The 27,461-nt window shown below is 45.5% G+C and overlaps 1 protein-coding gene across 1 annotated transcript in view; it reads right to left on the reverse strand.

Annotated features, from left to right (window-relative positions):
• RABL6 (RAB, member RAS oncogene family like 6) overlaps positions 1-27,461 on the reverse strand; it is a 54,148-nt gene that overhangs the window by 18,917 nt on the left and 7,770 nt on the right. Inside the window, exons 2-8 of the mRNA XM_058038320.1 lie at positions 26,853-26,987; positions 21,994-22,041; positions 16,113-16,165; positions 14,951-15,042; positions 13,954-14,094; positions 12,320-12,425; positions 7,864-7,967 (exon numbers count right to left, since the gene is read on the reverse strand). Coding sequence (XP_057894303.1) covers positions 7,864-7,967; positions 12,320-12,425; positions 13,954-14,094; positions 14,951-15,042; positions 16,113-16,165; positions 21,994-22,041; positions 26,853-26,987 — 679 coding nt within the window. The remainder of the gene's footprint in view (positions 1-7,863; positions 7,968-12,319; positions 12,426-13,953; positions 14,095-14,950; positions 15,043-16,112; positions 16,166-21,993; positions 22,042-26,852; positions 26,988-27,461) is intronic.

Below are 27,461 nucleotides of genomic sequence, written 5' to 3' on the forward strand. Positions count from 1 at the left end.
AGGGAGCAATAGCCTCAGGAAGTTGTTACTTGGAAATTGGAAAACCAGCAGTCCTTCCTAACTAAGTAACTGGGTAAAGTGGAGATCAAGGGCAGCACTAAAAAGCAGGATTAGTGAGGAAACATAGACAGGGACAAGATACAGATAGAACTGGATGATCTCAAGTAACAGAAATAGGAAGAAATTCAACAGTACAAACAAAATTGTCATCTACTCAAGGGTAAGGAAAAGTGCTCTTGCTCCCAGTTCTCCCCAGGAGAATGGCTGGGAAAGACTTGCCTCGCTCATTCTGGAAGTCTGGACTAAGGACTGCAATCCCAACCACGCCAGAGCCTGGCTGTCCATTGATATCCAACCTACACCTGCCCTGATGCAGCTCCAGTCATTCCCTGGGTCCTGTCCCTGATCACAGAGAGCAGAGATTGGTGCTGCACCTCCACTGTCCCTCAGGAGGAAGCTGCAGACTGTCAAGGCACCCACACCAGTGCCATGCTGTGGTGTTCTCACTGATGCTTCCACCAGGATCCAGGCCAAGACAATGTGCCTATTCCACCCAGAACACTGGCTACACCAACGTAAGCTCCTGGCAGAGCTGAGCTCAGAGTATGTGATGCAGCATCCAGTCCCCATCCTCCCTCTCCTGGGGCGAGCTGCGCGACAACATGTTCCACTGAAAATGATGCATGGATTTGTCATGCACCAGAGAAAAAACATAAAGGAGTTTAACTCCTGCACTGAGCTCTGTGGAGACAGCATCAGATTGGTTTGGAAGGTGCACAATACATCACACATGCTGCAGGAACACGATAGTGTGTGCTCAATACCTGTCCATCACTGTGCTCCCTTCCTGAGGAGGGGGGCCATGGCACCGCATCCTCCAAGCAGGGCATGCACGTTGTCTGTGGGGTGGGAAAGACAAACCACCAGGCCCTGCCATTCAGCCCCCATCCAACAAAGGCAAGGCTCTTTATCCCCACACCAAGTGAATTGCCATGGCCCACAAAGTTGTCAGCTTTGCCTGCGTACAATGTATAACTCCTCAGCTCCACATCACATATGCTGAGTGCTGAATTCTGCCATTCCTCCTGTCTCAGCTTTGATCCAGGCCTTCTGGTGAGCCAAAGACAGGAGAACTGAACAGCTCTGCTTTGTGGTACTCACTCCTCCTCCTCCAAGACCCACTCAGTGTTAAAGACTCCTGCCTTCCAGCTGTGAGGAGAGATTAATCCAGATGACCTCCACACACCCGTGCTCCTGTTTATAGCAACAGCAATCCTGGATGGAAGCCTGCAAGCCTGGGCACTGCTGCACCCAGCAGCCAAGGTATTGCTGCCAGCAGTACTTGCTCTCCTGACTGTCTGTGGGAACACCTAAATCACCAACATGGTTTGAAAACAGAATGAACAACTTCTGAGCCTCAAGTTGCTGAGTCCCACCATCGAGGCAACTGGCTAACTCAGGTAGAATAAGATGATTGTACACTGAAGATCTGGAAACAATGAGACACAAAGAATGTATAGAGTCACATCAGTATACAGAATACGAAGCTCAAAGAATAGTTAAAGCTGGACTCAACAAAGCGCAGAAAACTCTTAACAATATCAGAGTATTTAAAGATTTACTGTACATGGTTCTGCCAAAGCTGCCCATTTTGGAAACAACCTGCTTTGTTCTGGGAAAGTAGCCAGCTCCAGAGGGAGGGAAGGCTGCGACTACCACCTGTTTTTCCTCCAGAAACACATGAAATTTAAGAGCTGGAGGAAAAAAAATCCCACTACATAACTGAAGTATAAAGAGTGTCATCCTTCCCTCCAGCGCAACCAGACTGGGGCATAAAACACATGCAGGCTTTGTCTGCACCTGTGCTCCTGTACCTTTAGTCACCTGTGGGGTGTGAAGGGCACAAAAACAGGAGACAGCAAGTTCTTTAGTAGGAAGATACAAATGGTTATCTGGGGACAGCACAACACAGACTCCTACCCCAGCACAGCACTGAGGACAGCTGTGACACGTGTGCTTCATGTCACCTTGACCAGCTAGACACGTGGGCCAAGCCTTGTGCTGTGACACTGGGGAAATCAGGGTGGTCTGACACCGGTTCTATCCACACAGGCTGCAGAAACCAGCTCTGCTGAGTTTTTACAGACAGATCTTCTGTGAGGGAGGTGGGTGGAAAACCAGCACACATTAAATGCTGCCAGCAAGCTCGCAGTAATTTCCAGGATGGAGGTGTCTAAGCATCCTCCACACTTTGAAAATACTACATAATGCATGAATGCTTTCTCTGGCTTTACACACACTCCTCAGAGGCACAAGTGTGGCTGTTTTGGGAACACACCAGGCCAAACCTGCCATGTGTCTGTTTTTTCTCAGATTCTACACAATCTGTCCATTCCTCGTTCTATCCATCAGACCTTTGGAAAAGGACTCCCTCAAAACCTCACTGTGGAATACACAGCTTTGTGCCCACTCTGGAGGTAGCAGACCAAGTCCTACTAAAGCACAAGGTGAACTCACACCTGAGCACCTTTATTCCGTTGGGATACAGAGACTGCAAATATACTGTGCATGTCCAGGTGGGTCATCTGTCCTCACTCACAGGGGCTCCTTATTTGCCTTTCAATCCTTCCATTACAGACCAAGTAACAAGTCCAAAACATCCTCAAACTCCTGAATAATTCACTGGTGGTTGGACCTGCTCGCAAGAGGAGACTTTTATGCAATTTTAAAGATGAGCATACTCTGTGGGAAGAAAAATTCATCAGGGCCTGAGGTTACTGTTGCTCTGCCCCCAGGGCAAACACAAAAGGACTTGTTAGCCTCATAATTCCTAAAATTGTCAGTGCTTGTGTTCATTTAATATTGAAGGTGGGAGCAGCCTAAAGCTTTTTGGCTCCTCGTTCTAACGTGCTGTGATAAACTGTTCATGTGGCAAGAAAAGCTTTGGGTTATTTTATTAATTGTGAAAATGAAGATTAATCGCCTGGATGACATAATTTTAACTGGGGTTAGCAAGGGTTAATTTTCACATGTTTGTTTTGGGCTCGTTAAAGTTACTGCCTCAATCCCCTTAGCCCAGGTCCCTGCATGTAGAATCAACGGCCAAGCAGGTTTAATTCCTGCTGTCATCCTGTTTTCCACCTGACAAAATGGATGCAGCAGGGTAACTCCCTGCTCCATAAAATACAAGACATGCTCCATGTCCCCACTTCTCAAGCAAGACTGACTGGTGACAGGCTTAGATGCACTTAATTCTTAATGCAGCACCCCCAAAAAATATGACCTAGATAAAGTCCCATTCCAGTTCAGGCTGGCTCCTGACCGGTCTTATGACCACAAAGATTCACAGCAAGTGGAGGAGATAAAAGTGGGGCAAGGGGAAGAAAAAGCAGGAGTGGGTTTACTTTCCCATCTGACAACTCAGCCTGTAGCTGGTGTCACTCCAGACCTGTATTCACATACAGTGGAGGATGCCAGAGAAAAGCTCCAACAGCAGCTCCTCCTGCCACTGTGCGGGTGTTACTCAGCACCACAGTCTTCCTGAAATTATGTTCTATGCTCAATGTGGAAAAAAGGCAAATAAACCCCCAACCCCTAGCAAATGATTCTGCAGTGACTAATTTGTCTCTTTGGGGAATGTGTCTCCCCAAAGCAGAGTCCTCAGCAAGAGAGCCCAAACACCTGTCTGCAGTCACCGGCCTGGCACCCACATGGTGAGAGGAGACAGCCTCAAGCTGTGCCAGGGGAAGTTTAGGTTGAGTATTGGGGAAAATTTCTTCACCAAAAGGGCTGCCCAGCCCTGGCACCCGTGTGGGGGAAGGGGCACATTGAACATATACAAGTTTTCCTTGAAAACAGAAGATAAGCTGGGTACAATTAAAAATTGAGCAAATTAGGTACAAATTCAGAACATCATAAAAGCCATTACTGTTTGTTTAATAAGAATTCAAGAATTCAAAAAGGGGTGAAATGTTCTTTTAGCAGCGTTGAAGATGTAAAGTCTGAAAGGACAGGGACAGTACCAGATCCAGAGGTGTGTCAGGCAGTGAGGAGCCTAAGCACTGGGAAAGAACTGGAAGCAGACTGTGTCTCCCACAGGCACATCCAGGCAGAGCCTGCCCAGGCTGGCTTACGTAAGGCGGAAGAGGCAGCGTCGTGTGCCACCTCGTGTTGTCTCTGGGATCCACATTTTGCATCAGTGACGTTTTGTCCTCAGGTCCCCCCCGCTGGAGCAGGAGGAAGAGTTCTTGTTCTCTTTCAGTTCTCACTGAGCCAAATTTAGCACTGGTCACTGTGACAGAGTAGCTACCAGACTGCACAGGGGTGAATAGCTGAGATGTCCTAGCGCTGTCACCTCGCTGTGCTCTGTGCCCTGATTTTATGGCAGGAGAGCAGGAATGGCCTCTGAGGAAGTGTTGCAGCAGCCACACTAGGGTCTGTGGCCCCAAACACCTGTGGTCATCTCCCCTTACTGTGCAATTTGGGTGACCCACAGCAGAACTCCCAGGGCTGTCTGAACTGAAGCAGCTAACATAAAGGCCTCGTGACAGGAGGTATGACAGGGGACGGTTGGGCTCCCCTACCAAGCAATAAAAAGGAAAAAGCAAAAGAGGCCTCAAGTTGCACCAGAGGAGGTTCAGGTTGGATATTAGGCAAACTTTCTTCACAAAAAGGGCAGCCAGACTTTGGAACAGACAGCCCTGATAGTGGTGGAGGTATCATCCCTGGAGTGTTTGAAAAATGTGGATGTGGCCCTTGGGGACATGGTTGGGTGGCAGCTTTGGCAGTGCTTGGTTAACAGCTGGACTTGATCTCAGAGGGTTTTTCCAATCCTAAGGGTTCCACAGTTCTGTGATCTGTCAAGGGTCACCAAGTCACACTGCACCAACACACACACTGTACACAACAGGGCCAGTGGCAGCAGACAATGTACCAGGTGCTCACTTGGACATTCACTGATGTAGCACATTAAACCTGGTGTCTTAGTTTGGAAAATGCAAGATCTGGGTGTGTATTCTACTGCCATCTGTTAGGTGTGGGGCAGTTATCTTCTCTTCATTGGGCCACCTGTTAAAACCAGGTGGGGCAGTTGTTTCTTTCTCTCTCCCACAGCCAACCCTCCCTCCAGGAGATCTCTGCTGTCCATGGCCACTGAGTGTCCCTGCAGGGCTGATCCAACCCCAGCATCCCATGGGGAGATGCTGCGCCCAGGGGAGGAGCCAAGCATTCCTGCCTGGATCCAATCTGAGCCTGGCACAGCACAGCAGCCTTTGCCCCCTGCACTGCCAGAGGAGCAGCTTTCTGCTGCCCTGCATGGCCAGAGGGAGCCCAGGCCCATCTGCAGCAGCCCTGGAGCTGCAGAGGAAAACTCCCCCCTTGTGCAGGATCCCTGCTGCAGCAGAGCCACAGCTGGGGCTGCAGGAGGGCTGAGCCCCCCTGGGATGGGGCTGGGACACCCCCTGACACACAGGGGGGCAGGGCATGGTCTGACTTTGCCAGTGTTGTTTTGTATTACTACATTGTTTATTTTTATTTTTTTTTCTAATAAAGAACTGTTACTCCTACTCCAATACCTTTGCCTGAGAGCTCCATAATTTCAAAATTATAATAATTCAGAGGGAGGGGTTTGCATTTTCCATTTCAAGGGAGGCTCCTGCCTTCCTTAGCAGGCACCTGTCTTTTCAAACCAGGACACCTGGTATTCCCAAAATGAGGGGCATCTGACAAGCATGGTTGCAAGGACCTTCCCAAGCCCTAACAATGAGCACTGCAGACCTGCCTCATGCTGCAAGCTCTGATTTCATCACACACTGTTGTGTTCCTATGTACTCTGTTTCCTAGCCCAAACTGTTTACTAAGGTTGAGGCTTTACCCAAACCTGGGCTCTCTGACATATGAATGTGGGTATTTCTTTAAATTAGGTCTTTGGCTATAAAACTCATGCTTGGAGACCTCCTGCAGGGATAAAAACTGAGTGTAAGAAGTGCATACCTTTCAACTCCAGGGCTGAAGTAACCCCTTTGCAGCTCATCTGTCCCACAGAGGTGCCATTTAAACAAACAGACTCTCTGTTTCTACCTGGGGTACAGAGAAAAACCTTAAAAACCCCAAAATAGCTCTCTTTAGTCAGTGTGATCAAAGTACTGACATATGACACTCCCTGAGGCTTTTCTTTTGGGATCCGTGCCTCTACCCAGGAAGCATCCAGGGGCATTTTAAAGCCCTTTCTCTAAAGAAGTGTTATTTTCTGAGAGTGAAGAACTTTGGCTTCAGTACAGATATGAACATGCAGAAGCTGGCCAGCTGCATAAGGATGTCACTTTATTTGCTAAACCAGAATCCTAGAGAAAAGTCTTGCTTTTAATATTTCATCAACTCCTCCTTTGTCAGGCTCTGATATTTCTGAGGCCATGTTAAGTTAACCTGCAGTCTGACAGTGCCAACAGCCTCCCAGCAGGGCAGTGTGGCCACACTGGGTAGGATGATCCAATCTAATACCTGTTACTGGAACTAGGAGGTCTGGCCACCCCTCCAGCACTACCACACTGCTGCTGCTGCCTTTAAGATCTAAGATCTCTTCTCAGAGCCAGCCCAACACAGACTAACCCTGAGGCAGATATAGCAAAGACAGATTTCACAGTCACAGAGTCTCAGACTAGTTTGGGTTCGATGGGACCTTAAAGCTCACCTTATTCCATGCCCCTGCCCCAGGCAGGGACACCTTTCACTGCTGCTCCTAGCCCCACATCCAAGCTGTTTTTCTGCTGGATTTGTGAGCTGAAGTGACACATATGGAGACCCAGCACACACTAAAGCTGCTGGAAGGGCAAGAGGTGACAAAACAGAAAGATTTTGTGCTGTGAATTTGAAACAGCTCTGCCAACTCCTGATTCTATTAAGTATCCTCCCATTACTGAAGAAGTACAAACAAAAGCATGAAAACAATCTGACAGCACAGCCCACGCAGCCCAGTCCTTTGAGTAGGGACATCAACAGAAGTGCTGAAGGCATGAGGTGACTAACTAGTCCCTCAGGAGAAGAATGAGGTGAATGCTCTGGAAACAGCATTCTTTGTGTGAATTGGGGTATTTCAATGCCCTCCAAGGAAAACATGCTGAACAAGGTTATAGAACCTTGAAACTTGGTCTGAAAAATGCTTGTCCAAAAGCCTGTGCATGAATATTTCATAATCATCGATTCCAATTTCCAAACAAAAGCTGCCTGTAAATAATCTTTTTTCAATACATTCTGAGGCTGACTTTTCTGGACTGCACATCACTGCAATAAAGGCCTTGTCATGGGAATTTACAGAACATGAATTCCTGTTCACTGTGCTACAGGTGCATTGGCTTAATGGGGCTAAAGCTGGCAAACACCGTTACAAGCAGCCAGGGTGCAGAACAGACACAGAAATACACCAAAGAGTTCAGAAGTGCTCAAAGGGAACAAAAGACAGCAGGGTAGTTGCTACTACTTTCTGCTGTCATAAGACACAAAGTATACAGGAGTGCAACAGCCAGGAGAGGAACCAACTTGTGTGCTGAGCAGCTGAGAGATGGAAAATATCTCCTTCCAGCACTTCATCTACTTCAGCATGTGCTGGCTCCAGGTGTGCTGCTCAGCCCCACCTGCCCTGCCCTCCCCAGTCACGTGCCTGTAGGAACCAGACCTTTCACAGGGATCCCCAGGTGCATGCTTTCCTTCAGGTGATGACATTCAAAAGCAACATTTTATCCAAAGGATCCCTAAATGTTACTCGCTAGACCCTTCAACCTGGCCACATGCCACAGCTGGGACTGCCCAACATTCATGTGACACCCAAAGCAGCAGTTAGTTAGCAGAAAAGACAGCTCAGTGACATACAGTTCGTAGTTTTGGTCTTCAGTCTCTTGCTGCACTGACAGCTCCTCCAGAGTTGCATCAATATCCAGCTGATTTGTCTCCAGCTGCCGTAGCAACGTCTCCCTCTGAGGAAAGGAAAACAAGCTGGGTCTGAGCAGAAGGGTCACTGTAACAGATCTCTGTGCACTAAGATCCTGTGTCACTACTTTACCACAATACCATGTGCAACAGGAGCCCTGGCCCTGATCATGGTGTCCATTTAAATACAGAGCACATAGGGAAAGTGAATAAAAAGCAGATAATCCATGAAGTCTGTGTGTAAAGAAGCACCTGGTTCTGTCAGCTATTCTCAGCCATAAATCAATAATGTGTTATTTCAGACACCACAGCACCAGTTACATTTGGAGAAAGGATTCAGCCCCTGCAGAAATCAGTTCTGCAACTTATTCATTCAGGCCTTTTGATTTTCTCTGTGCTAGATCAGCCCCTCTGGGAGCAGGACCCAGCTGAATGCAAAGCCTCCCAATAATTTTTTTTTTTGCTGTTGGGGTAGATGAGGGAGCATAACCTATCAACTCAGTGACATTTTGGAAGTCCTTGCCCCTCTGTCTCCAGCTGTTGTTCCACAGATGGGGGACAGACACCCTAGCCCATTTTCAATGGGCAATAAAGTCAGTTGACTGCACTAATGTAGTCCAGGACTGCCCCACTCAGCCCTTCCTTTCCCACATTTCCCACAGAACTCGAACAAAAACCTCAGCTGAGGGGAAGGGCTCCCTCTTCCCGACATCCAGACGACAGCAGGGAGAGATCGATACCCACAGGCACAGGCAGCTCCCCCAAGGGCTGCGGCCCTGCAGGGCTGACACAGCACCCACTCCTGCAGAAACACCATTCTGGATCCCCTGGACAGGACTAGAGCTGTCAGTGGTGCAAATGCTGCCCCACAGCCCCATTCCCTCTGCTCAGGCACAGCTGGCTGGCATACAGCTGGGCACTGGCCCTGCCCATCAGCTCACCTCCCAAATAGTGCAGCCAAAAGCCACGTGCTTGTGCCTGAGGGCATCAATCCTCCCTCTGCCACTGCCCGTGCACTGGGGGGCACAGGAGCAGGGCCAGCTTGTGCTGCTGACTCCCAGCCCTGCACAGTTCCTGTAACAGCAGGTCTGTGGTGCCACAGGCTGCATCCCTGCCTGGGCAGGAGGACGTGCAAGAGAAAGCCCAGGCTTCCTCCAAACTGCCAAGATTTTTGCTTTGATAACTGCCTTATCCTCTCAAGTACATTTCAGCTTTGCTCTGACAAATATTTTTGAAGGCTAGCATCAATAACCATGGTGAATTCTTAATTCCCTGTCTGACAACACTTGAACTCGCTGCAGAAAGATCCCATCAAATTTAAAGCCCAAAAGGAAATCTATTACATAATTCCCAGAATAATATCCATCTGAGAAGACAAACTTCATTTGCATGAAGTAATGGTGTTCAGTCTCTACATGCACATGCTGCTGGCATTATGGTTTCACAGATGTGACAACTTTGAAGCTATCAAGCCACTGCACAAGTTTGAAGAGCAATTAACTCATCTGGCTCACACAAACCACACCAAGTGCTGTGCTCTGGAGAATGATCACAGCACAGCCTGAGCCTTCCAGGTCAGATTCTACTATGACTGAAATCAGCAAAAAAGTTCAAGTAATTTTTATTTTGTACTGTAAGACCAGGTGACTCATCACAGTTGATAACCCTAATGTACTGGAAGACATAGCCCTTCTTGAAATGTGTTTCTGTGATCATTTAAGCTAATTTACTGCTTCCAAAGCATTTAGAGTCTTCATGTTTACCTTTGCCATTGTGTTAAAAGCTTGGAGCAATCTCTCTTTTCTTTGCTGAGTAATTTTTATTCATCATATTCAAGTGCTCTCTGCAGATGGAAACTTGACTTTAATTAACATGTATGCATGGAATTACGAAGTCATTACTTAATGCCAATTCCTTTATTGTCATTTACGGACAAGAAAGATTTAGCAAAATATGCTATTCATATTTAAAGTTGTTACCCTCATCAGAAGTATTAATGAGGACTTGAGAATTCAAATTCTAGATTTCAGAATTCAAGAAAATCAAGAACTCAGAAGCATATCATCATTTCATATTACTGCAGTATTTAATATTATGCAGTATAAGCAAAAATGAGACAAAAAAGGGCAAATCTGCTGCTTCTTTGTCCCCAGTTTCCTAAGACAGGTGAAATACATGCTGAGCAAATTAGCTGAACAAACAGAGACAGAAGGGCTACTGCTCTTCAGTGCTTACCTTAGGCTCTTTGATAATGACTTTAATTAGACTTGTCTATTAAACAAGTGGTGTGTCTTGCCTTACACTTTGGCACTGAGACATACACCAGTTTTATTTATTTCAATTTTCACAGATCACAATAAATTGAGAATATATACTTAATAACGATAGACATGCAATCAATTTTGTATAAATTCATCACCACTAATAAACTTTCAAACACTTTAAAAAATACATTATATTTTATCATGCTGGTTATTAAAATATTAAAGAAACAGGTTATTTTTTGCAATGACCCCAAAGAAGGGAATAAATAACGTGCTAGAGACCAGTGCTTTAGCTGAAAGGCACTTGCAAGGGCTTCCTGGGGAAAGGCAATCTCAGCTGTCTGCAGAATCCTGTCTCCTTCCAACACAGCATATAGAGGCCTGGGTGACCTGATGCCATTTGTGGGTTTCCAGATATACCTACAGCTGAACTGCATCCTCAGATTTGCCAATCCTGCCCCTGGAAAGGAACTGATAAATAATTGAAGAGCTCAGGCTGACAAAGAGAATGAGCTCTGAACTGGGGGGGTATGGATTTCAGCCCTTGCTTTTGCCAGAGAAGATGTGTGACTATAAAATGAGCACAGGAATGCGCCATTGAAAACCACATACTGACCCCAACCCTGCTGAGAGACAGCCTCAGATACAGCTGGACCACTCTGCCCTGGAGAGCTGTGGAGGGCAGGCTGAGAGGCACAGAAATGTCTGAGGCTGACTGAGTCCTGTGTGCATTTCATACCAGGCAGCATCCCTCTGCTTTAATCCTGCTCTGCTCCAAGGAGAAAAACTCCCTTCTGGAGCCTGGTGGTGGCAAGGATCTCTGAAGATACCAGAAGAACCTTCAGGAATTAAGTCTAGATGTGATTTTCCTACAGATTTCAGCTCATGCTGCACTGGATGAGGGCCAGCCCTGGTCCCTGTGCACTCCAACACAAGGTTCCCAGTGAGTGTCTGGGAGCAGTGAAGTGCCCCAAGGCAGCTGCTGTGGAGCAGCATGAGGCACTGCCCATAAACCGGTGACACAAGTGCAAGGGGAGCTGGAGAAACCAATGCAGCCCATCTTAGGTGAAGTTTGACATCAAGTAAAGCCCCCAAAACTGGGTGGAGGCAACCAAAAGCCTTCAAATGTGCAGTGTCATAAACCCAAACATTTCACCAGCAACATGCTGGCAAATTTCAATCTTCCCCACTGAACAGCAGGTTGGATTTACAGCTCATATTTCTACAACCTCCCGCTCAAAAAAATGTTAGACTTGTTTCACTGAGCTTTTATACATTCAATTCTCTTATCCTGGTTCTTTCTGCTCTGCAGCCTGAGGACTTGGTTACATCCACTATTATATCTCAGCTCCTTCTGAACTAGCATTTCACTGGGGATTATTTATATAAAAATACACACATACACTTCAATTACTGGTAAAAGATAATAAAGATCTACTGCCTGGGTTTTCCCCATCAAATAGAAAACAGTGACACAACATCATATGTGCCCTCAAAAAACATAAGCTACTCATCCCAAAGGACCCCCGTAGGATCACTCCAAAAGCCCATCTTCTAAAGGCCCACAGATGAGAATCCCACCCTTTGGAGCCTCTGCCCTTCTCTCAGCCCTCCCAAGAATCCTCAGATATGAAGGAAATATGAGACTGGATCCATGTGCACAGGATGGAAGCACATGGATCTCATATCCAATGCCCTTTACCATTAAGGCTAAGATTTTCAGCAAACAGAGGTTCCTGAACTACTCAGATAATGGCCAAATCTCTTCTCATCTGAGTTTTAACTGAACAGAATTGAAATTCAAAGTTTAACAGGTGTGTGTATTTTACATTTTTGACTTGGCAGCTGCACCACTGGATGCCATTTTCATGCCAGTGACAATGGAGCCTTTCTCCAGAGGTCAGCATTGGGAACTCAGGACAGCTGGCCTCTTGCAACCAGAGACACATTTAAATCACTCACAGGCACTAATGTTCTGACATACTTCTGTTGTACTAACTCTAATGAAAAGAAGAATCTACTCCGGATCCTTTAACAGCAAATGAAACCCCAAATACCAAATTCCCGCCTTAGAAAGGAAGCAAATCCCATCTGTCCCACACACGCAGCACATCAGGATAACATCCCTGCCTTACCTGCAGCTGCAAGAAGGGGATGTTGAAGAACTTGTGCAAGTACTTGAGGCCAAAGCTGTTCTTCATGGAAGACTCAGCATAGCGGAAATAGGAGGAGCCGGGAGGCCTGTGCCGAGCAGAGAGGAAAACATTGTACCCAGCACAACCCACAGAGCCTGCACAGGACTGACTGACACACCATGAGCCACCCCACAGGCCAGCCCCCACCCTCAAATGGAGCCAGGGCATCATTCTGCTTGGACTCATTATTCTGTGTACAGCCAAAATTCACACTGAAGGGTGGCAGAAGGTGGCTGTTGGTGTGTGACGATGTCACGTGCCTGCCAGGCTAAGAAATGCTCTGTCAGGACACTGGGATGTTGGTTTCCTAAACTGGGGACTCACAGCTTTACAAGTTGCTCATTTCACAGTAAAGGTTTTTGTTTTAGAAACCACAATCGGATGGAAAAAAATAATATTGAGAAATTCTTTTGTAAAGAAATTATTTCATAACGGATAAAGTCTTAAAACTGACACCATTTCTTTGTGCCTGACACATGCATAAACAAATAAGAAATGAGGAAAATTAAAAAATATGTTGAAAACATAAAATTATATACAAAGGTACCATCTACTGAATCTTGACCAACAAATACTATTTTGTACCATGTAGCAGAGCACCTCAGATCTCTGCTTAAGGGAAATGCTTGTCTGGTTGGTGAGGGACATCTGACTTGGCTGCGCCCTGCAAGTGCTGCATGGGGGATGCTCAGAGGCAGAACAAGGACACAGCTGCACTGGCTGGCTCTTGTGGAGCTCAATCACTTGGATCAAAGAACAGCTGTGCTATGGGGAGAGGACTCTCTCACAGGAGAAGGACTATCCAGAAAGAAGACGACTTGTTGGGAACAGCACTTCTGAAAGGCACATGCTGTCTCGTGCTGTTTCCAGGAGCATGGCAAACAATCTGCTCCAGATCAAAGGGCCCATGGTGTCAGCTGCTGCTGCTGTGAGACACGGGGAGCTCTGGGAGCCCAAGGCAGGTGGCAGGACAGAGGGCACACATGACATGCTTGTGAAACACGGCAGGGACATGGATGTGAAACACAGCAGGGACGTGGATGTGGAACATGGCAGGGATGTGGATGTGGAACATGGCGTGGATGTGAAACATGGCAGGGATGTGCATGTGCATATGAAACACGGCAGTGACGTGGATGTGGAACACGGCAGGGACATGGATGTGGAACACAGCAGGGATGTGGATGTGGAACAGGGCAGTGACATGGATGTGGAACACGGCAGTGACGTGGATGTGGAACACGGCAGGGATGTGGATGTGGAACACGGCAGGGACATGGATGTGGAACACGGCAGGGACATGGATGTGGAACACGGCAGGGACATGGATGTGGAACATGGCAGGGACGTGGATGTGGAACAGGGCAGTGACGTGGATGTGGAACATGGTAGTTACATGGATGTGGAACAGGGCAGTGACATGGATGTGGAACACAGCAGCGACATGGATGTGGAACAGGGCAGTGACATGGATGTGGAACACAGCAGCGACATGGATGTGGAACACGGCAGGGTCCTGGTCACTGCCCAGGGATGGCAGGGAGCAGCTGAGCCCTGCTGCCCCGCCTGCTCACCTGTTCAGGTTGTCAATGAGGTCCCGCACGTCCCCGGGCAGGATGACCCGGTGCTCCCCCATGTCCCGGTAATTCCCAAGCACACACACTGGAACGTGGGTCGGCACTTTAGGAAGCTCCCTCAGAATATAGTTAAATGTCCTTCATCAGAGGGGAGAGAGCAGGTGAGAGAGCAGATAAGTGGGAACATCCTTCTGTTAGCAGTTTCATGCACAAATTACAAAGAAAAAAATACACAGGAATTTTTTTTTCCAAAGTCCTTCCAAGTCTGTGACTTCTTTACCCCATCAGAGAAACACATTAACCCCCAATATGTTTGCATGCATCTTTATTCAAAACCAACTTCAAAAGCTCAATACTCTACTTTCACCAGAACCTTCACATCTCCTACAGCAAACTCAGTCCTGAAAAACTGTGGGGTCAGCAGAAGGAAAGGATTCCCTCCGTTCAGCTGTCCACAGGCTCACTGATCCACACCAAACCTGAACAACACCAGCCTAAATATAAACCAGGAGCTCTAACCCTCTCCTCTTTCCACTCTGGATTCCTTATCTCTCTTACTCTCCTCAGATGTGTAAAACCAACAGTTCATTACTTCTGTAGATTAATACAGCCTGGGGCGTCTAAATAATCCTTACTAATTCCAGTTTCTTGGGAATTTCTAGGATCCTTCTTTCCCTTGCGTTCTGGTGAGCAGGGGTTTGCAACATGCACTTTCCACCTGTGATAGCACTAATTATCAAGCCTCAGCTAGCAGCATATCAGCAATTGCAGCACACAACCCACTGGGACACTGCTTGTTTGGAACAAGCCCAGGAGAGGAGTGTATTAAAAGCCATGTCACAAGATAAAGCTTTTATTTTAAAGGATACAAGCTTGCTCCAACTCATTAGGCAGGTTATCAGCTTCCAAATTACACTGGGAATCTGGAAATCTGGAAGTCATTTCTTTTGCCTGAACAAGGGAGAATCACATGGTGCCAGTAAAGGTCACTTACCACTGTTTGGTGATGTCAAACATCATCACTACACCATTGCAGTTCTTATAGACATCCAGGAACTCTGCATCCAAAGCCATTTCCGATTCTGCCTGAGGAAATAAAGGCAAAGAAGCAGTAAATAACTGGATTCAACTTCAGGCTGATACAGAGCACAATGGATACAGTACTGACTGAGCAAACCTTCTGAAGTGACAACCACTGTGAGGAGTACCCGTGGATTTCACATCATTATCATTGAAATAAGATACTTGGTGGTTCCCAGCTTCCACTTCCCATAGGAACAGGATGTGAAGCACCTGATGGTCTCTGACAGCACATGCTAAAACCCACCCCTGTCCTTTCCCCTGTGCTCCCAAATCCTCTGTTGGCAAGAGAAGTCCATACAAACCACAGAGTGGAGGACAGAGGACACAGCTCCCATTCCATCTTTTTTCTGACTGAGATATTGGCTCTACTCTTAATGCTGCTGGTGTCCAAAAGCAGGGGGCAGTTTCTCCCATGGATGGCTGACAGGATTAGTACCCAACTGGCTCTTCATCATTTGGACTCTGCAGGCTGCTAAGTCCACATAGTACTGGTCTCAGCTTGGTCTCCATGGTCCCAGCTGAGTCCCCATGGCTCCTACTGGAATTTGGTGCCCCTGGAATAATTCTCACTCCTTTCCCAGGAGTGGAAAATGCACCCACATTTGCAAAGGAAGAAGAACCTGTGGTAACTGTTCTCATAAAGGCTTTTCCCATGGGAGAATATTTTGAGGAAAATTCTCCTCATCTGAGCCTGAGCAGATGGGCACCAGTGAGAGTGCAACAGCCCAGCTCCGAGGAGCAGCCAGAGCAGGGCATCAAGTCATTTCTTCAGGCCCCACAAGAAGGCCCTGACAAAAGGAATTTCTGCTTTTGCCCACAGGAAGACAGGTACAAAGCTGCTGAGCAAACATGTGGGGCGCAGTCATTCCCAGTGACAGAATGGAAAACAGCAGGGAAGTTGCAGTGAGGGCAGGAGCAGGGCTGAAATGCACAGAGCAGAGAATGAAGAGCATCAGCATCACCCACTGTCCCCCACCCATCTGCCAGGAAGGCCTTAGGGCAGGAACAAATATAGAACTTGGTCCTCATGGACCAAAGGTGGACAAGAGGCCTCTGAATTCTAGGTGACTCACCTCCTGAGGGTCATTCTCCAGTTTCAAACCATCTCCTCGTTTTTTGCATTTTCCTTAAAAAGAATAGTAAAACATATAGAAAACATTACATTGAATGCAAAGAACTGGAAGATGAGTCTGGACAGGTACACAACAGCTAGAACACAACCTCAAAGCAAATCCTACTTCTACTGTAAGCCTGGGGGGTGAGGAGGGGTGGGATAGGCATGCCTTGCTGAAGAATCCCAGCTAGTCTATTAAAAAATGAGCAGTAAAGCAATCCAAAGACAGAACTTATTCAAGGAGAAATCCAAGAGAAATCAAATAAACTGTGGGAAAGGAGTTGTGAAGATGGAGAGACAGCCTATATGTGCTCCAAAGGCCAGAGCCAGAGGGTCAGGTCTGGCCATAACCAGTGAAGATGCAGAAAATAAATCCTCCAGAAGCACCACCCAAAGCACACAAAAATTAGCCAGGAAGCAGGTACAGCTCTGACTAGGCTCCCAGAAAAGTGCAAGAAGCAATGTGACTAACGTTTGTAGAAGACACTAGAAAACCACTCTAGAGATTTGCCCTGCAGTCCCACAGCCATGGTCCCACCTGCAAGAATCTCAACTCATCTGCTTCCTCTAAGGCAGTTAAAGGGCAGCCCCTGAGGCTTCTCTCCTTCCTTATACCTTAGGGAAGCTTTTTCTGACATTTTAAAGTACCACTAGCATTTAACTCAGCACCCCAGAAACAGTGTTTTTAAAACTTCAGCCTCCCTGGAAACTTTGTGTCAAGTCAATTACACACTAACTGTGTTTCCAAATCTCACAGCCTGGAGTCTCAGCAGAGAGGGGTATCAGTAGCTATGATTAACAGAGCAGCCATGAGCTGACATGATTTTCTGGTGTAGACACTTGGATTGCAACAAACAATCTAAGGATTGCCAGGAATCTCAACATCTTCTGTCACCTACCACCAAAGAGGTTTAGTGTGGACACACCATGAAAAAATTGTGGCTTCTTGTTTAAACTGGATGTTCTGAGTTTCCAGAATGTTATCAATAAGCACTGCACAAAGAATAACCCTGCAAGGTCAGGAGTTATGTTTGACAGACACCAAGTACCTCCCAGATGTTACTGACAGCATTTAAGAACTGTACTTCTGAAATAACTTTGTTGTGTCTTTTCCTAGTCTAAATAATGAAGAGCTAACTAAATTATACTTGGCATAGTCTTGGAATTGCTTCTCATCACTTCTAGAAATTTCCAGTGTCGCTGATAACAGAAGGTGCTGGCAGCTCAGATGCACCTGAAAAAACCCTCCCATTAACTCTGTAAAAGACTCTTTAACACTGAGGATCAAAATAGCTTCCACTAGCTCTTAACTCTGCTGAATCACATGTGGAATTCAGGGTTCTGCCAGATGCTGCATGTGAAACAGGGTTTGTTTTTCCTGCACACAGCTCAGGGATAAATAGTAAGAAAATACAGTTATTCAGAAAAGCTTTAATGATGCATGTTACAGCAGGTGATTCTGGGGGTGCCTCTGTGCATCACTGCAATATGTTTGCCCCACTCATGTCAGCTTACTGCTGACAACTGAAAGCAGCAGAAATATTAATCCTGATCCCTCTTCATTTGGGCAATGTGTTTCCCTGAGGGATCCAAGTACAGGCTCTGATTCTTCCCCATGCAGCTGAAGGTGTGGGATGCCTAGGACATGCATGTCTTTTCCCACTTCAATTCAATTAATTTCAAGTCAGTGACATTTGTGTGGCTTCTCTGAATATCCAAACATCCCTATTTCTGCAGTCACTGCTGAATTATGCTTGGCATGACCTACATTTCTAGGTATTAAAAAGAGAAGCCCAAGCAACCACAAATACTCTCCATCATTCCTCCCATCCAAAGAAATCAAGGTGTCTGTCTAACCTGGGCACATTCGCAGTCAATGCTTTGAGACAGAACACAGAACCCACACTCCTCTCCATGCTCATGGTTTTCTGTGTGTATCCAGAGGAATGAGTAACATTCTCACACTCTGCTCATCAGTGCTGCAAAGGAGGTCACCTCATAGGAGTCAGAGAGCTGAAAGGCGCATGTGTGCACAGATTCAGGCACAGCCTCTATTTTTGGAACCCAAACTGCAGGATGAACCAGACAAAGATAACATCTATGCAGTGACAAGATGTAATTCAGCCGATAAAGCAAGGGCACAGTGAAAATTGTGTCACTGTATGCATGAGATCCAGATTTTGAGGTTGTACTGATGTGTAATGAAGGAGTTTCGATTACAAAACGCGGGTGTGCATGCTGCTATGGCTCAGGTCCCCTCCCTAGGACAATGGCTCCTCTTCATTTACAGGCATAAGAGCAACTCTGGCACTAAATACACTTGGCAGCTGTGCCCAGCAGTCTGCAGAACTGCTCCTACTGGACAATGGGGTTGTGATCATCACTTGAGTCTCTGCAGCAGTATGTACCATCAGTTTTGCTGCAGGATAGAAGGATTCAGTACAACAAATGCTGTCCACCATGCAAGGGGGCTGCTACTCTTCACCAGTCTAAAATACACATCTGGAATACGTGCATCCCTTGTGTTATCTAACTTGGAACATCTGAAAATAATAGAAATATGAATTCTGATCTTTCATTCTTCTTGTAGGACATGTCTGGGAGGCAGAGGGGTGAAGGTGCAGCAAGGAGGAAAGGAATCTTCAATTCAAGGGAAAATGTTTGTCTACCTTGTGGGCAAGAGAAGAAAAATATGATTTGATGCCTTCAGTCATGTATCTGAAAATATGTGGGAACCAAAGTGGCAGAAATCACAAGACAGGAATTTACAACTCTTCCTGAATCCTCTGCATTCAAGCAGCTTCTCTAAATTCAGGATCTGTTATAGCTTTATGACCTGCAGCAGTTACACAACTTGCTGCAAAGACAGAAAGATGAGTCAGGATTGTGACTTCTGCTAAGAGAGATCTTTCCTGTGCTCTGTCAGTTCCAAGAGCAGCAAAGGAGATATTTACTACACACGCCACACAAAATCCAATACAATCCATGGCTGGAGGCAAGCTCATCTTGGGAAAATTTTAACAAATGGCAGCTTTCCAGACATGATCCCAGCTCTCTGAGCAGGCCCAAGGAGAATGCAGCAGGCAGCAAGGAAGTCTGGACTCCAGGGAGTCTGCACATTTAAAAAACAATCCCAAATAGTCAAGAGCAAGCCAAGAGGAGCAGCACAGTCTGACAGCTGCCATTCCCCACTGCCTCACCACACTAACCAACATCATAGCTTTAAGCTTTCACAAAAAACCTCCCCACATTTCCAAATCATCATCTGGACGCTAAATAACCAATACCAAGTTAAGTCACCATCCAAGCAGGGCCAGCAGAGCTGCCCTCTGCATCCCAGTAGATTCTGCAGGGAAAACCCACACTGCTGAACCAGAAAGGACAGGGAGGACACTTCTAGGGAGCACCAGGGGAAACACCACTCAGGAAAATCACTGTTAACTTCAGCCCAGAAATGCACACCAAGTTTTCAGGGTGCAACTGTTGCAATTTTCCCAGCCCCCTGTGACTGCAGAACAGCAGCACTGCTCAGCAAGTGAGAGCCCAAAGCTTTACACAACTGAAACTGAAAACTGCAGTTCATGTATGCTCCTGTTAGTTAAGCTACAACCCACATCAGGGCTTTCAACACAGTTTCCCCCATCATTTAAACAGAAGTCTCCTGACTTCCTCTGAAAATGAAACAGGGAAATGCAGGGAAAAGAATTTAATGTTGAAATGCGTGTTCAGAACATGCATTTTTGACAGTTTCAAATCCAGCCTGATAAATGCAGTATTCTGCCCAACTTTAAATATGCACATGAGTCAGGATTTGGTAGGCAAGGGAAAAAGAAGGAGAATCAAGTCTTGCCAGCACTATGCTACAGCAGCACTGGATATTTACTACTGCAAGTCTACAGTCCAGTGTGGCTCTCACCCAAAGCATCACGCAGGAGGATTTTTTGTCCTAAGCATACAGAAGGAAAACAAAAATGTCATAAGATTAGAATGAAAGTTAGATATGAGCAAGTTCTTACTGCTTAATATGAACATTTTCCTAAAGCTATGCTTATCAGGAATCCACAATGCTATGGCAATAGGAAAAGATGCAATTTCATAAACATCATCATGATTCGATTTCTACATTGCACTGATTGAGCACAACTGGTTGCAAAAAATACATATCTGGGGTCCATAAGTACGGATCTTAACAGAGTGAGTTTTATTTCAAAATAATATGAAGTGAAGGGTAGAGATTCCATTAAGATCTCCAACATAGGCTCTGCTGTCAGAAATCAAAGCAGGACCAGAAGAGCTGTTATCAACATCTGCTCATAGCACATCCCGTCCCCTTCACCAAAAAAACAAGCCTCTACTTGAGAAGATGACTCTGCTCAGAGAAGCTATTCACAGAAATAAGTGCTGGAACTACATGATTCCCAAATTAAATGTCTCTCTATTCATACCAAAGCTGCAAGGCAGCGAGAACACAGATGTTTTCCTCAGATTCCAGCCCTCCACTTATTATCCCACAATCTGAAAGCCAAACTAATCAGACTGACTTCAGCAGTAACTCTGGCCTAAGCAAGGTTTTGTCAACCCTGTGAAAACTGAGCCTTAAAATACTAAAAAGATAAAGTGCTCAGGATTTTCATTTAAAGCTTCTGACTCAAGTTTATCCTGAAGGCTCCATTAGGTATCTGAACTAGAGTCCCTACTGCTAATTGTCTTTCTTTTTGCTCTGTTTCGAATACAGTTCAGCTGACATGAAAAATGACATTTCTCCTTTTCCCACTCCCTATTGTAGTTTTAGTTTGTGGTGTAACACAAGTGTAAATTGCACTGGTGGTGCCTCTGAGATGCCACTCTGCTGAGGAACACCTGAGAGCACAGATTCCAGCCAAGGCTGCAGGAAAGGCAGCACCACACAAACCATCAAAGCTTGAGTTTCGATGACTGTGGCCAACAAATCTACAGACACCGAACAAGAAGCATCACTCACAGAGCAAGAGCTGCTCACGTGTGCAGCTGCTTTCCTGACCATACTCACACAATAAATGAGGAGCCTGGCTGGTACTAAATGCCTCTTAGAAGCCAAACAACATCTGCATTTGGGGTACAGAACGGGCTGTGGAGATTTACATCTCAACCCCAACCCCTTCCAGGAACAGATCCCACTGCATCCTGTTTGCACTGCATCCAGACTGTGTCTTCAGAGACGTTTTGGGGTTTGGTTTTGCTCTTAATAAAACAAAAGTTTATACTCTGACAAAAATTGAAAACTAATGAAAAATGTATTTATATAGCATAAAATTTTCCCTGGCTAAGCATTTAGAAAATGTTTTGGAATGCGCATACTGCATTTTCTGTCCTAGTGAATTTAAGTAATTGGCTTCTCTTTTATCCTTCCCCCCTGCAGACATTACCCACTGGAGCTACAGTTTTATCAATTTAACAATAGAATACCTTCACAAAAACAGCTCAACAAGAACTTTTAGAACCAGAACAAAGAACTCAAAACCTGTCTAAACATTAAAGGAAACTATAAAGGAGAGAAGGTGAAGTTTATTCTGAAGCTCAGAGAATTGGAATACACAGAGCAGCAGGCACTTCATCTGTCATAAGCACGTGGAACAACTGCTCCTGGACACTGGGTTTGATCTGAAGTTCAGATTCCAGATAATGGTTTCTAGCATAGGGGACTCACCTCTCCCTTCCTTACTCTTTCAGGAAGTGGTATAACAAATACAGATTTTTTTAAAAGCAGAAGCAAGCAGGTATTTCGGAATTCCATGTAAGTTTTTAATTAAAACTGAGAAAGAACAATGGATCTCCACTAGAAAGAAAGTTATAAATCTTACCTTTGTCCACTACATCCCAGACTTCAACTTTCACAATATCATCAGTGGCTGGAAGCACAACAGAACACAAAGGGTTAGAAGGTTTCAGTAAAACACCCAACACTCAGAGAGCCCAACCCAAAGCCAACATGGAGGAATGTCAAAGCACAGGAATGTCAAAAGAAAAGCACATTATATGCAAGGAAAAAACCCAACCACAAGAAGGCGATGAGCTGTTGAAGGTGCAAGCTGTTCACCAAAACCATGTTGTCAAAAGAACTTCATAAACACTCTTAGTCACATAAGTGATGGCTGGATTTCCTTGCTGGTTCATGTCAGGTTTGAAGCATGTTGTAAATACTTTGCACAGACTCTTTTCATAATGTACAGAGGTTTACAAAGCCTTTCAAAAAAGGTGAAAAATCTAATTTTGAGGATAAAGTCTGGTTTATAAACAAGGCATACAACTGGCAAAAGGAATATACACATTTAAGAAAGATCAATCACGGCATTTCCGTGTAAACATGACAGGCAGAGCAGACAGTCCTGCAGCTACAGAAACCCATTCTCTCTGCACATTTCCAGGTATATTTTGTGAAAAATAAGGTCTCACTTGCAATTTTGCTTCCTAGAGCTGCAACATCAATAAATTATAACCAGTAACATCTATTTGAGTTGCTAAAATCTGAAGCAAGACATGCAGAATTCTAACTCCAGTGACTGCTGGTACCCAAAGGCAGCCAATTCATGCTCAGGTGGCCTGAAGGCTGAGTAGCTCTGGATCAATGTTTCCATGGAATCCAAATAAGCAGTCTGATTTTCAGGAAGATGTCCCAAGAAATGGCTGCTTTTTGGAAATGTTACAGGCTTTGAAGCAAAAGCTTGTACTTAGAGCAGCTCTGAACATAAAGCTGGAATAGAAGGACAATGCCTCAGAGTACAAAATAACATCATAGGATGGCATGAGAGTTTATCTAAGTGTCATTATCAAACCAGGAAGCATTTTCTACACAGGACTCACTCTTGGCTTAATGAAATGTTTCAAAATATTGTACAGACAGATTAGGAATAAAGGAAAACTTTGATCCTTTGGTTCTGGAGAAAGACCCTTTTTACATTTATGCATGAAGCAAAATCAGCCTCTGTTTCCCTCACAGTAATTCCTGCTTAACTTCCCATGAGCCAGCTGGGCAGGAGGCACTGGATGAACAGGAGACTCCCCTGGGTCAGCCCAGGCAGTGCCTTGCAGGGCTGAAAGTACATGGAGGTACACAGCACAAAAACTTCTGCTCAAACCACTATACCCTACTAATTAACTCAGTCCCTGAATATTTCTACAGATAATCAGACCAGGTAGCTAAAGCCTGTGAATCACTCACCTGGCACCCAGACAAGCCAGCTCCTCCCCCCAGGCACTGGCACTGCAGAAGTTCTCCCTGTGCCCCTGGGACACAGATCAGCTACTGGAGGCCTGGCCCTGATTCCTGCCCTGCAGCTGGCAAGGCAATTGCAGTGCCTTTCCACAATCAAGGCTTGCTGCAAAAGGGTAAGAGATATTTGCCTTCCCCAAGTTGTGCATGGGCTCAGTAGGAGCCCAGGAGGCTGACTGCTCTTTCCAGAAGCACCATGTGGAGCAGGACATCAGGACTAACAGTTCAGAGAAGGGAGCTCGTGGGGTGACTGGGGGCCTGGCAGCAGCACTTTGCTCCTGAGCTCTCCACCTCCTTCCCAGGAGCCAAACACAACCCCAGTTAGGATGGGCTGGTCTGCTGTGTGATTCCCACAGAACTGACACCCTGCTGAGCAGCAGCAGTGCTGGCATCTGGGGAGCTGAACCCCCTGACCCCACAGAGCTGCTTTAAACCCTTCTGGCTGAGGGTTTCTTAAAGAAAACGACTGCACGAGACCCAGGAAACACATATTTCCACATTTTTCCTGCTGGCTCACAACCAGGAAGTTCTCCCCTTTCAATACTAGTGTCATTCCTGATTATCCTGATCATGCAAGAGGATAATTGCTTTAGTGCTGCTTCACTGGCTTTGGTGTGACTCATACCCAGCAGCATCTCACCTGAAGGAGCTCTGTGGCAGCAAAAAGAATGCCAATTTATCCTTTCAACTGCCTAACTTGGATTAGCACAAACCACAGATCAAAGCACTCCAAAGACCTGTCCTGAGATGCTATTTGACCAGATACTCCCTGGCCAGCTGAGCACTGCTTTCCAACAAAATGATGGAGACACAAAAAGGCTCCAATTGCAAGAAAGCTCATTTAAAACTAAGAACACATTGTAGGTGGGTTCATCAGCAGGAGCTCACAGGCCCTCAGACATTTTTTACCCTCATTCAATGACAGGATTCACTTCCTGTGCTCTGGATCACAGATCCCACAGTGCAAAGCAACTCTGCCAGCCCCCCATTCCCATCCTCAGGCCTTTGAAGGATCTCAGTACAACTGCTTGCAAATTTTTATTTCAAACTCCCTTTCTCAGGCTGCCAAACGGAGAAAAACTTGGTGACCAGTATAATTCAAAAAAGTGTTCCTTAGGGTCAGGAATGGTAACTCTTTACTTGGACACAAAAATTACAAATACCCATTACAATTGGCACAGAAAAGCAACTTTGTTCATTCTGAATAAGTAACTCAGATTCTGCTATCTTTATTAATTCCTACAGTATAAAATTTCTGAAGGTCATACATTTTGCATCTAAAATGGAATTCTTCTAAGACCAGGCTATGTAAGAATCCTTCAATATTCGTCAGCGATTTAATTAACCTCTGTAAATATTTGCCATCAACTACCTCATAATGTTTATTCAAGGTAGCCTGAGAGCATGAACATAGGAAAAACAAACTTTATTTTTCCTCTACAGATTAACATGGCCAACAGGGCACGATTTAGACCTGAAACAAGTACTCTGAGGGCCCATATCACCAGTTTTGGATGGAAACTTCTCACAGCAGGAAACAGACTTCACAATGCCTTTTAAATGGGGGTTACTTTTTGAAATGTTTTAAGGAAAGTCAATGGAAAATGTCCTAAATTATTGGAAATTATTACTAAGACAATAGTACAACGTTTTACAATGCGTAAAAGAAACAGTGTGTTTCTTTTACATATTGTAAAAGAAACACAAATGAAAGGCACAGTTTCAGGTACAGCTTTTTTTTTTTTCAGGTAGTTTTACAAGGTCAGCAACACTTAACCTTGATAAAAGTCCATCAGCATCTGCACACACTGCTGTCAGCTCTGGCTGGAGAGCTCTACAGAAACACAACACCAAGGTTGGAAGTGGGCCCTAGAAATAACCTATACACCTGTGGGTCACAGCACACAGAAAAGCCAGCCTCAGGTGCAGGTGTTTTCTACCCCAGGATTGCATCAGTGTTGACAAAGCAGTGTCGGAGCCTTAGCTCAGGGAAAGAAATGCAGACACAGGTGAGATGACTGGATCTTCCTCCAAACACCTTTTTGCATGCACACATTTTGTACTTGTTTATGGACACAGTTAGATATGAATAAGCCTCCTAAAATAAATGCCAGCCTCCCAGACTGTATCCAACACAAGTGTTGTGTTACCTGCACCTATCAGAGAAGAAACCCAACCCTGATGCTTTAACGCATGATCTGCAGAAAGCCACAATCAACACTCAGTGCATTCTTTACACTTGGGTATCTAGGAAACAGGAATTTTATTTCTTACTCTGATCTAAGTCTGTTTAGGCTGAAGCATTCAAATTTGATTTTGGAGATAGTTTCCACCATCCAACTTGTAAGCTCTGTGTTCATTCCTCAGTAACTGATGTGCTCACATCTGAGAGGAAGGAAGAGGAGTGAGGGGAAGCATGCCACAGCATACACACACCATACAAGAGGTTTGGCTGCAGATGGGAAACACCTCTGTGTGACCCCAGCACATCAGCTGGTGAACACATCCTGTGCCTTTGTGAGCATTATCACGAGACCTAGGCATCATGGTATCATGTGGCAATTCCAATTTGGTGATGAGTTAGACACAGCACTCAGTTTGGTGCTCACCCCACTGCACAAGGTGTTCTCCCAGCTGGGAGGAGTTGGGCAGTACCTGATTCAACAGAAGATCAGAGTGAGCCACATGGACAATGTCTGATAATGATGATAATGACAAACAACTGCTGACCCTCTCTGTAAAGCATGCTCATTCTTATAGAGCACTTTCATACTGAATCAGGAGTTCATCCCACGAGGCTATGGAATTCTTGATCAGCAACCTGAAAACTGGACTTAATGCACTGTTGAATCACAACACTTCAGTGCCTGCAGTGCCTTTTCCAGGTGGGATGTAGGGCTTTCAAAGCCACTTGCAACCAGTAAAATAAAAATTAAAACCACACTGCAGCAATAACTTAAAAAAGGCATTGGCACTTCTGTGCTTCAGTAAGCCAGCCTAGAGCTAACAGTACTACAATAATTTTTGAAATCCTCCCCAGTCACCAGAATCTCTTTATATTTTCATCAGGGAAATCCAGTTTGCACCACATATCTGCTTCTAGGCAACCCAGTAACACCCAAAGTACAGTGGCCTCAGCGACAGATTTACACAACAACCCCCCTCATTAACATGTCACATGTATTTTCAAATGCTTCAGACCACCTATTAAACACTTCCCTTGAATTGTGGCTTCCACAGACATATTCTTTAGCACTTATAACATAGAGCGTCTGACAAAATTAAAAACATGACTGAGATACTATGAATAATAAATTAAAAAGCCTGAAGAGAGACCATTTTGTTTCCCAAGCTGACAGAGAAGAAAAAAGCAAATGAAGTTGCAGTGGAATTTCCTCCCCCAAGGCACTGTCCCATGACTGTCACTCCTTCCACCCTCTTCCATCTTACTTTTGTAATTCCAGTGGATGCTGGTGACTTGGATCTCCTGAGTTGGAATATATTCCTCAATAAATTTCTTTCCCTGCAGTCGGTGCCAGAGTGTGGTTTTTCCAGTGTTCCTGTCCCCCCGGATGACAATTTTCACTAGAGAAAAGAGCAAGCAGACAAATAAAGTGATTAAACACCACTTGAGGAATGCTGTGAAAAGCATGTTAACTTTTTGCAGGCATTATTCAGATGTAATTAGTCCTCCCATACTACACAGGCACGATGGGGTTCATTAGAAAACATGAGCCTCAGTCATTTAAATCACTGTTTATTCAGCAACTCATACCAGCTCAGCAGAACAAACCAACAGCAAGCTTGAATCTTCAGAATCTGCACAACTCCAGCCAGCTGAGCCTCTGCTCTTTGATGGACACACTTGATCCCTCAAGCAAACCAGTATCAGTTTGGTTCAGGCTTTAAAGGAAGCAAAGGGCCGAGCCATGGCTGGACCAAGAATTTCTCTAGGAAAGGCAGAGGGGAGCAGTGACACAGCCAGCACAGGGGGACATGAGCTTGGAACACCACACCAACCATGCATTAACACAAGAATACCAGGTGGCTTTCCCAAAA

Source organism: Melospiza georgiana, chromosome 20 (assembly GCF_028018845.1).
Source record: "Melospiza georgiana isolate bMelGeo1 chromosome 20, bMelGeo1.pri, whole genome shotgun sequence".
In the NCBI taxonomy this organism is placed as follows: domain Eukaryota; kingdom Metazoa; phylum Chordata; class Aves; order Passeriformes; family Passerellidae; genus Melospiza; species Melospiza georgiana.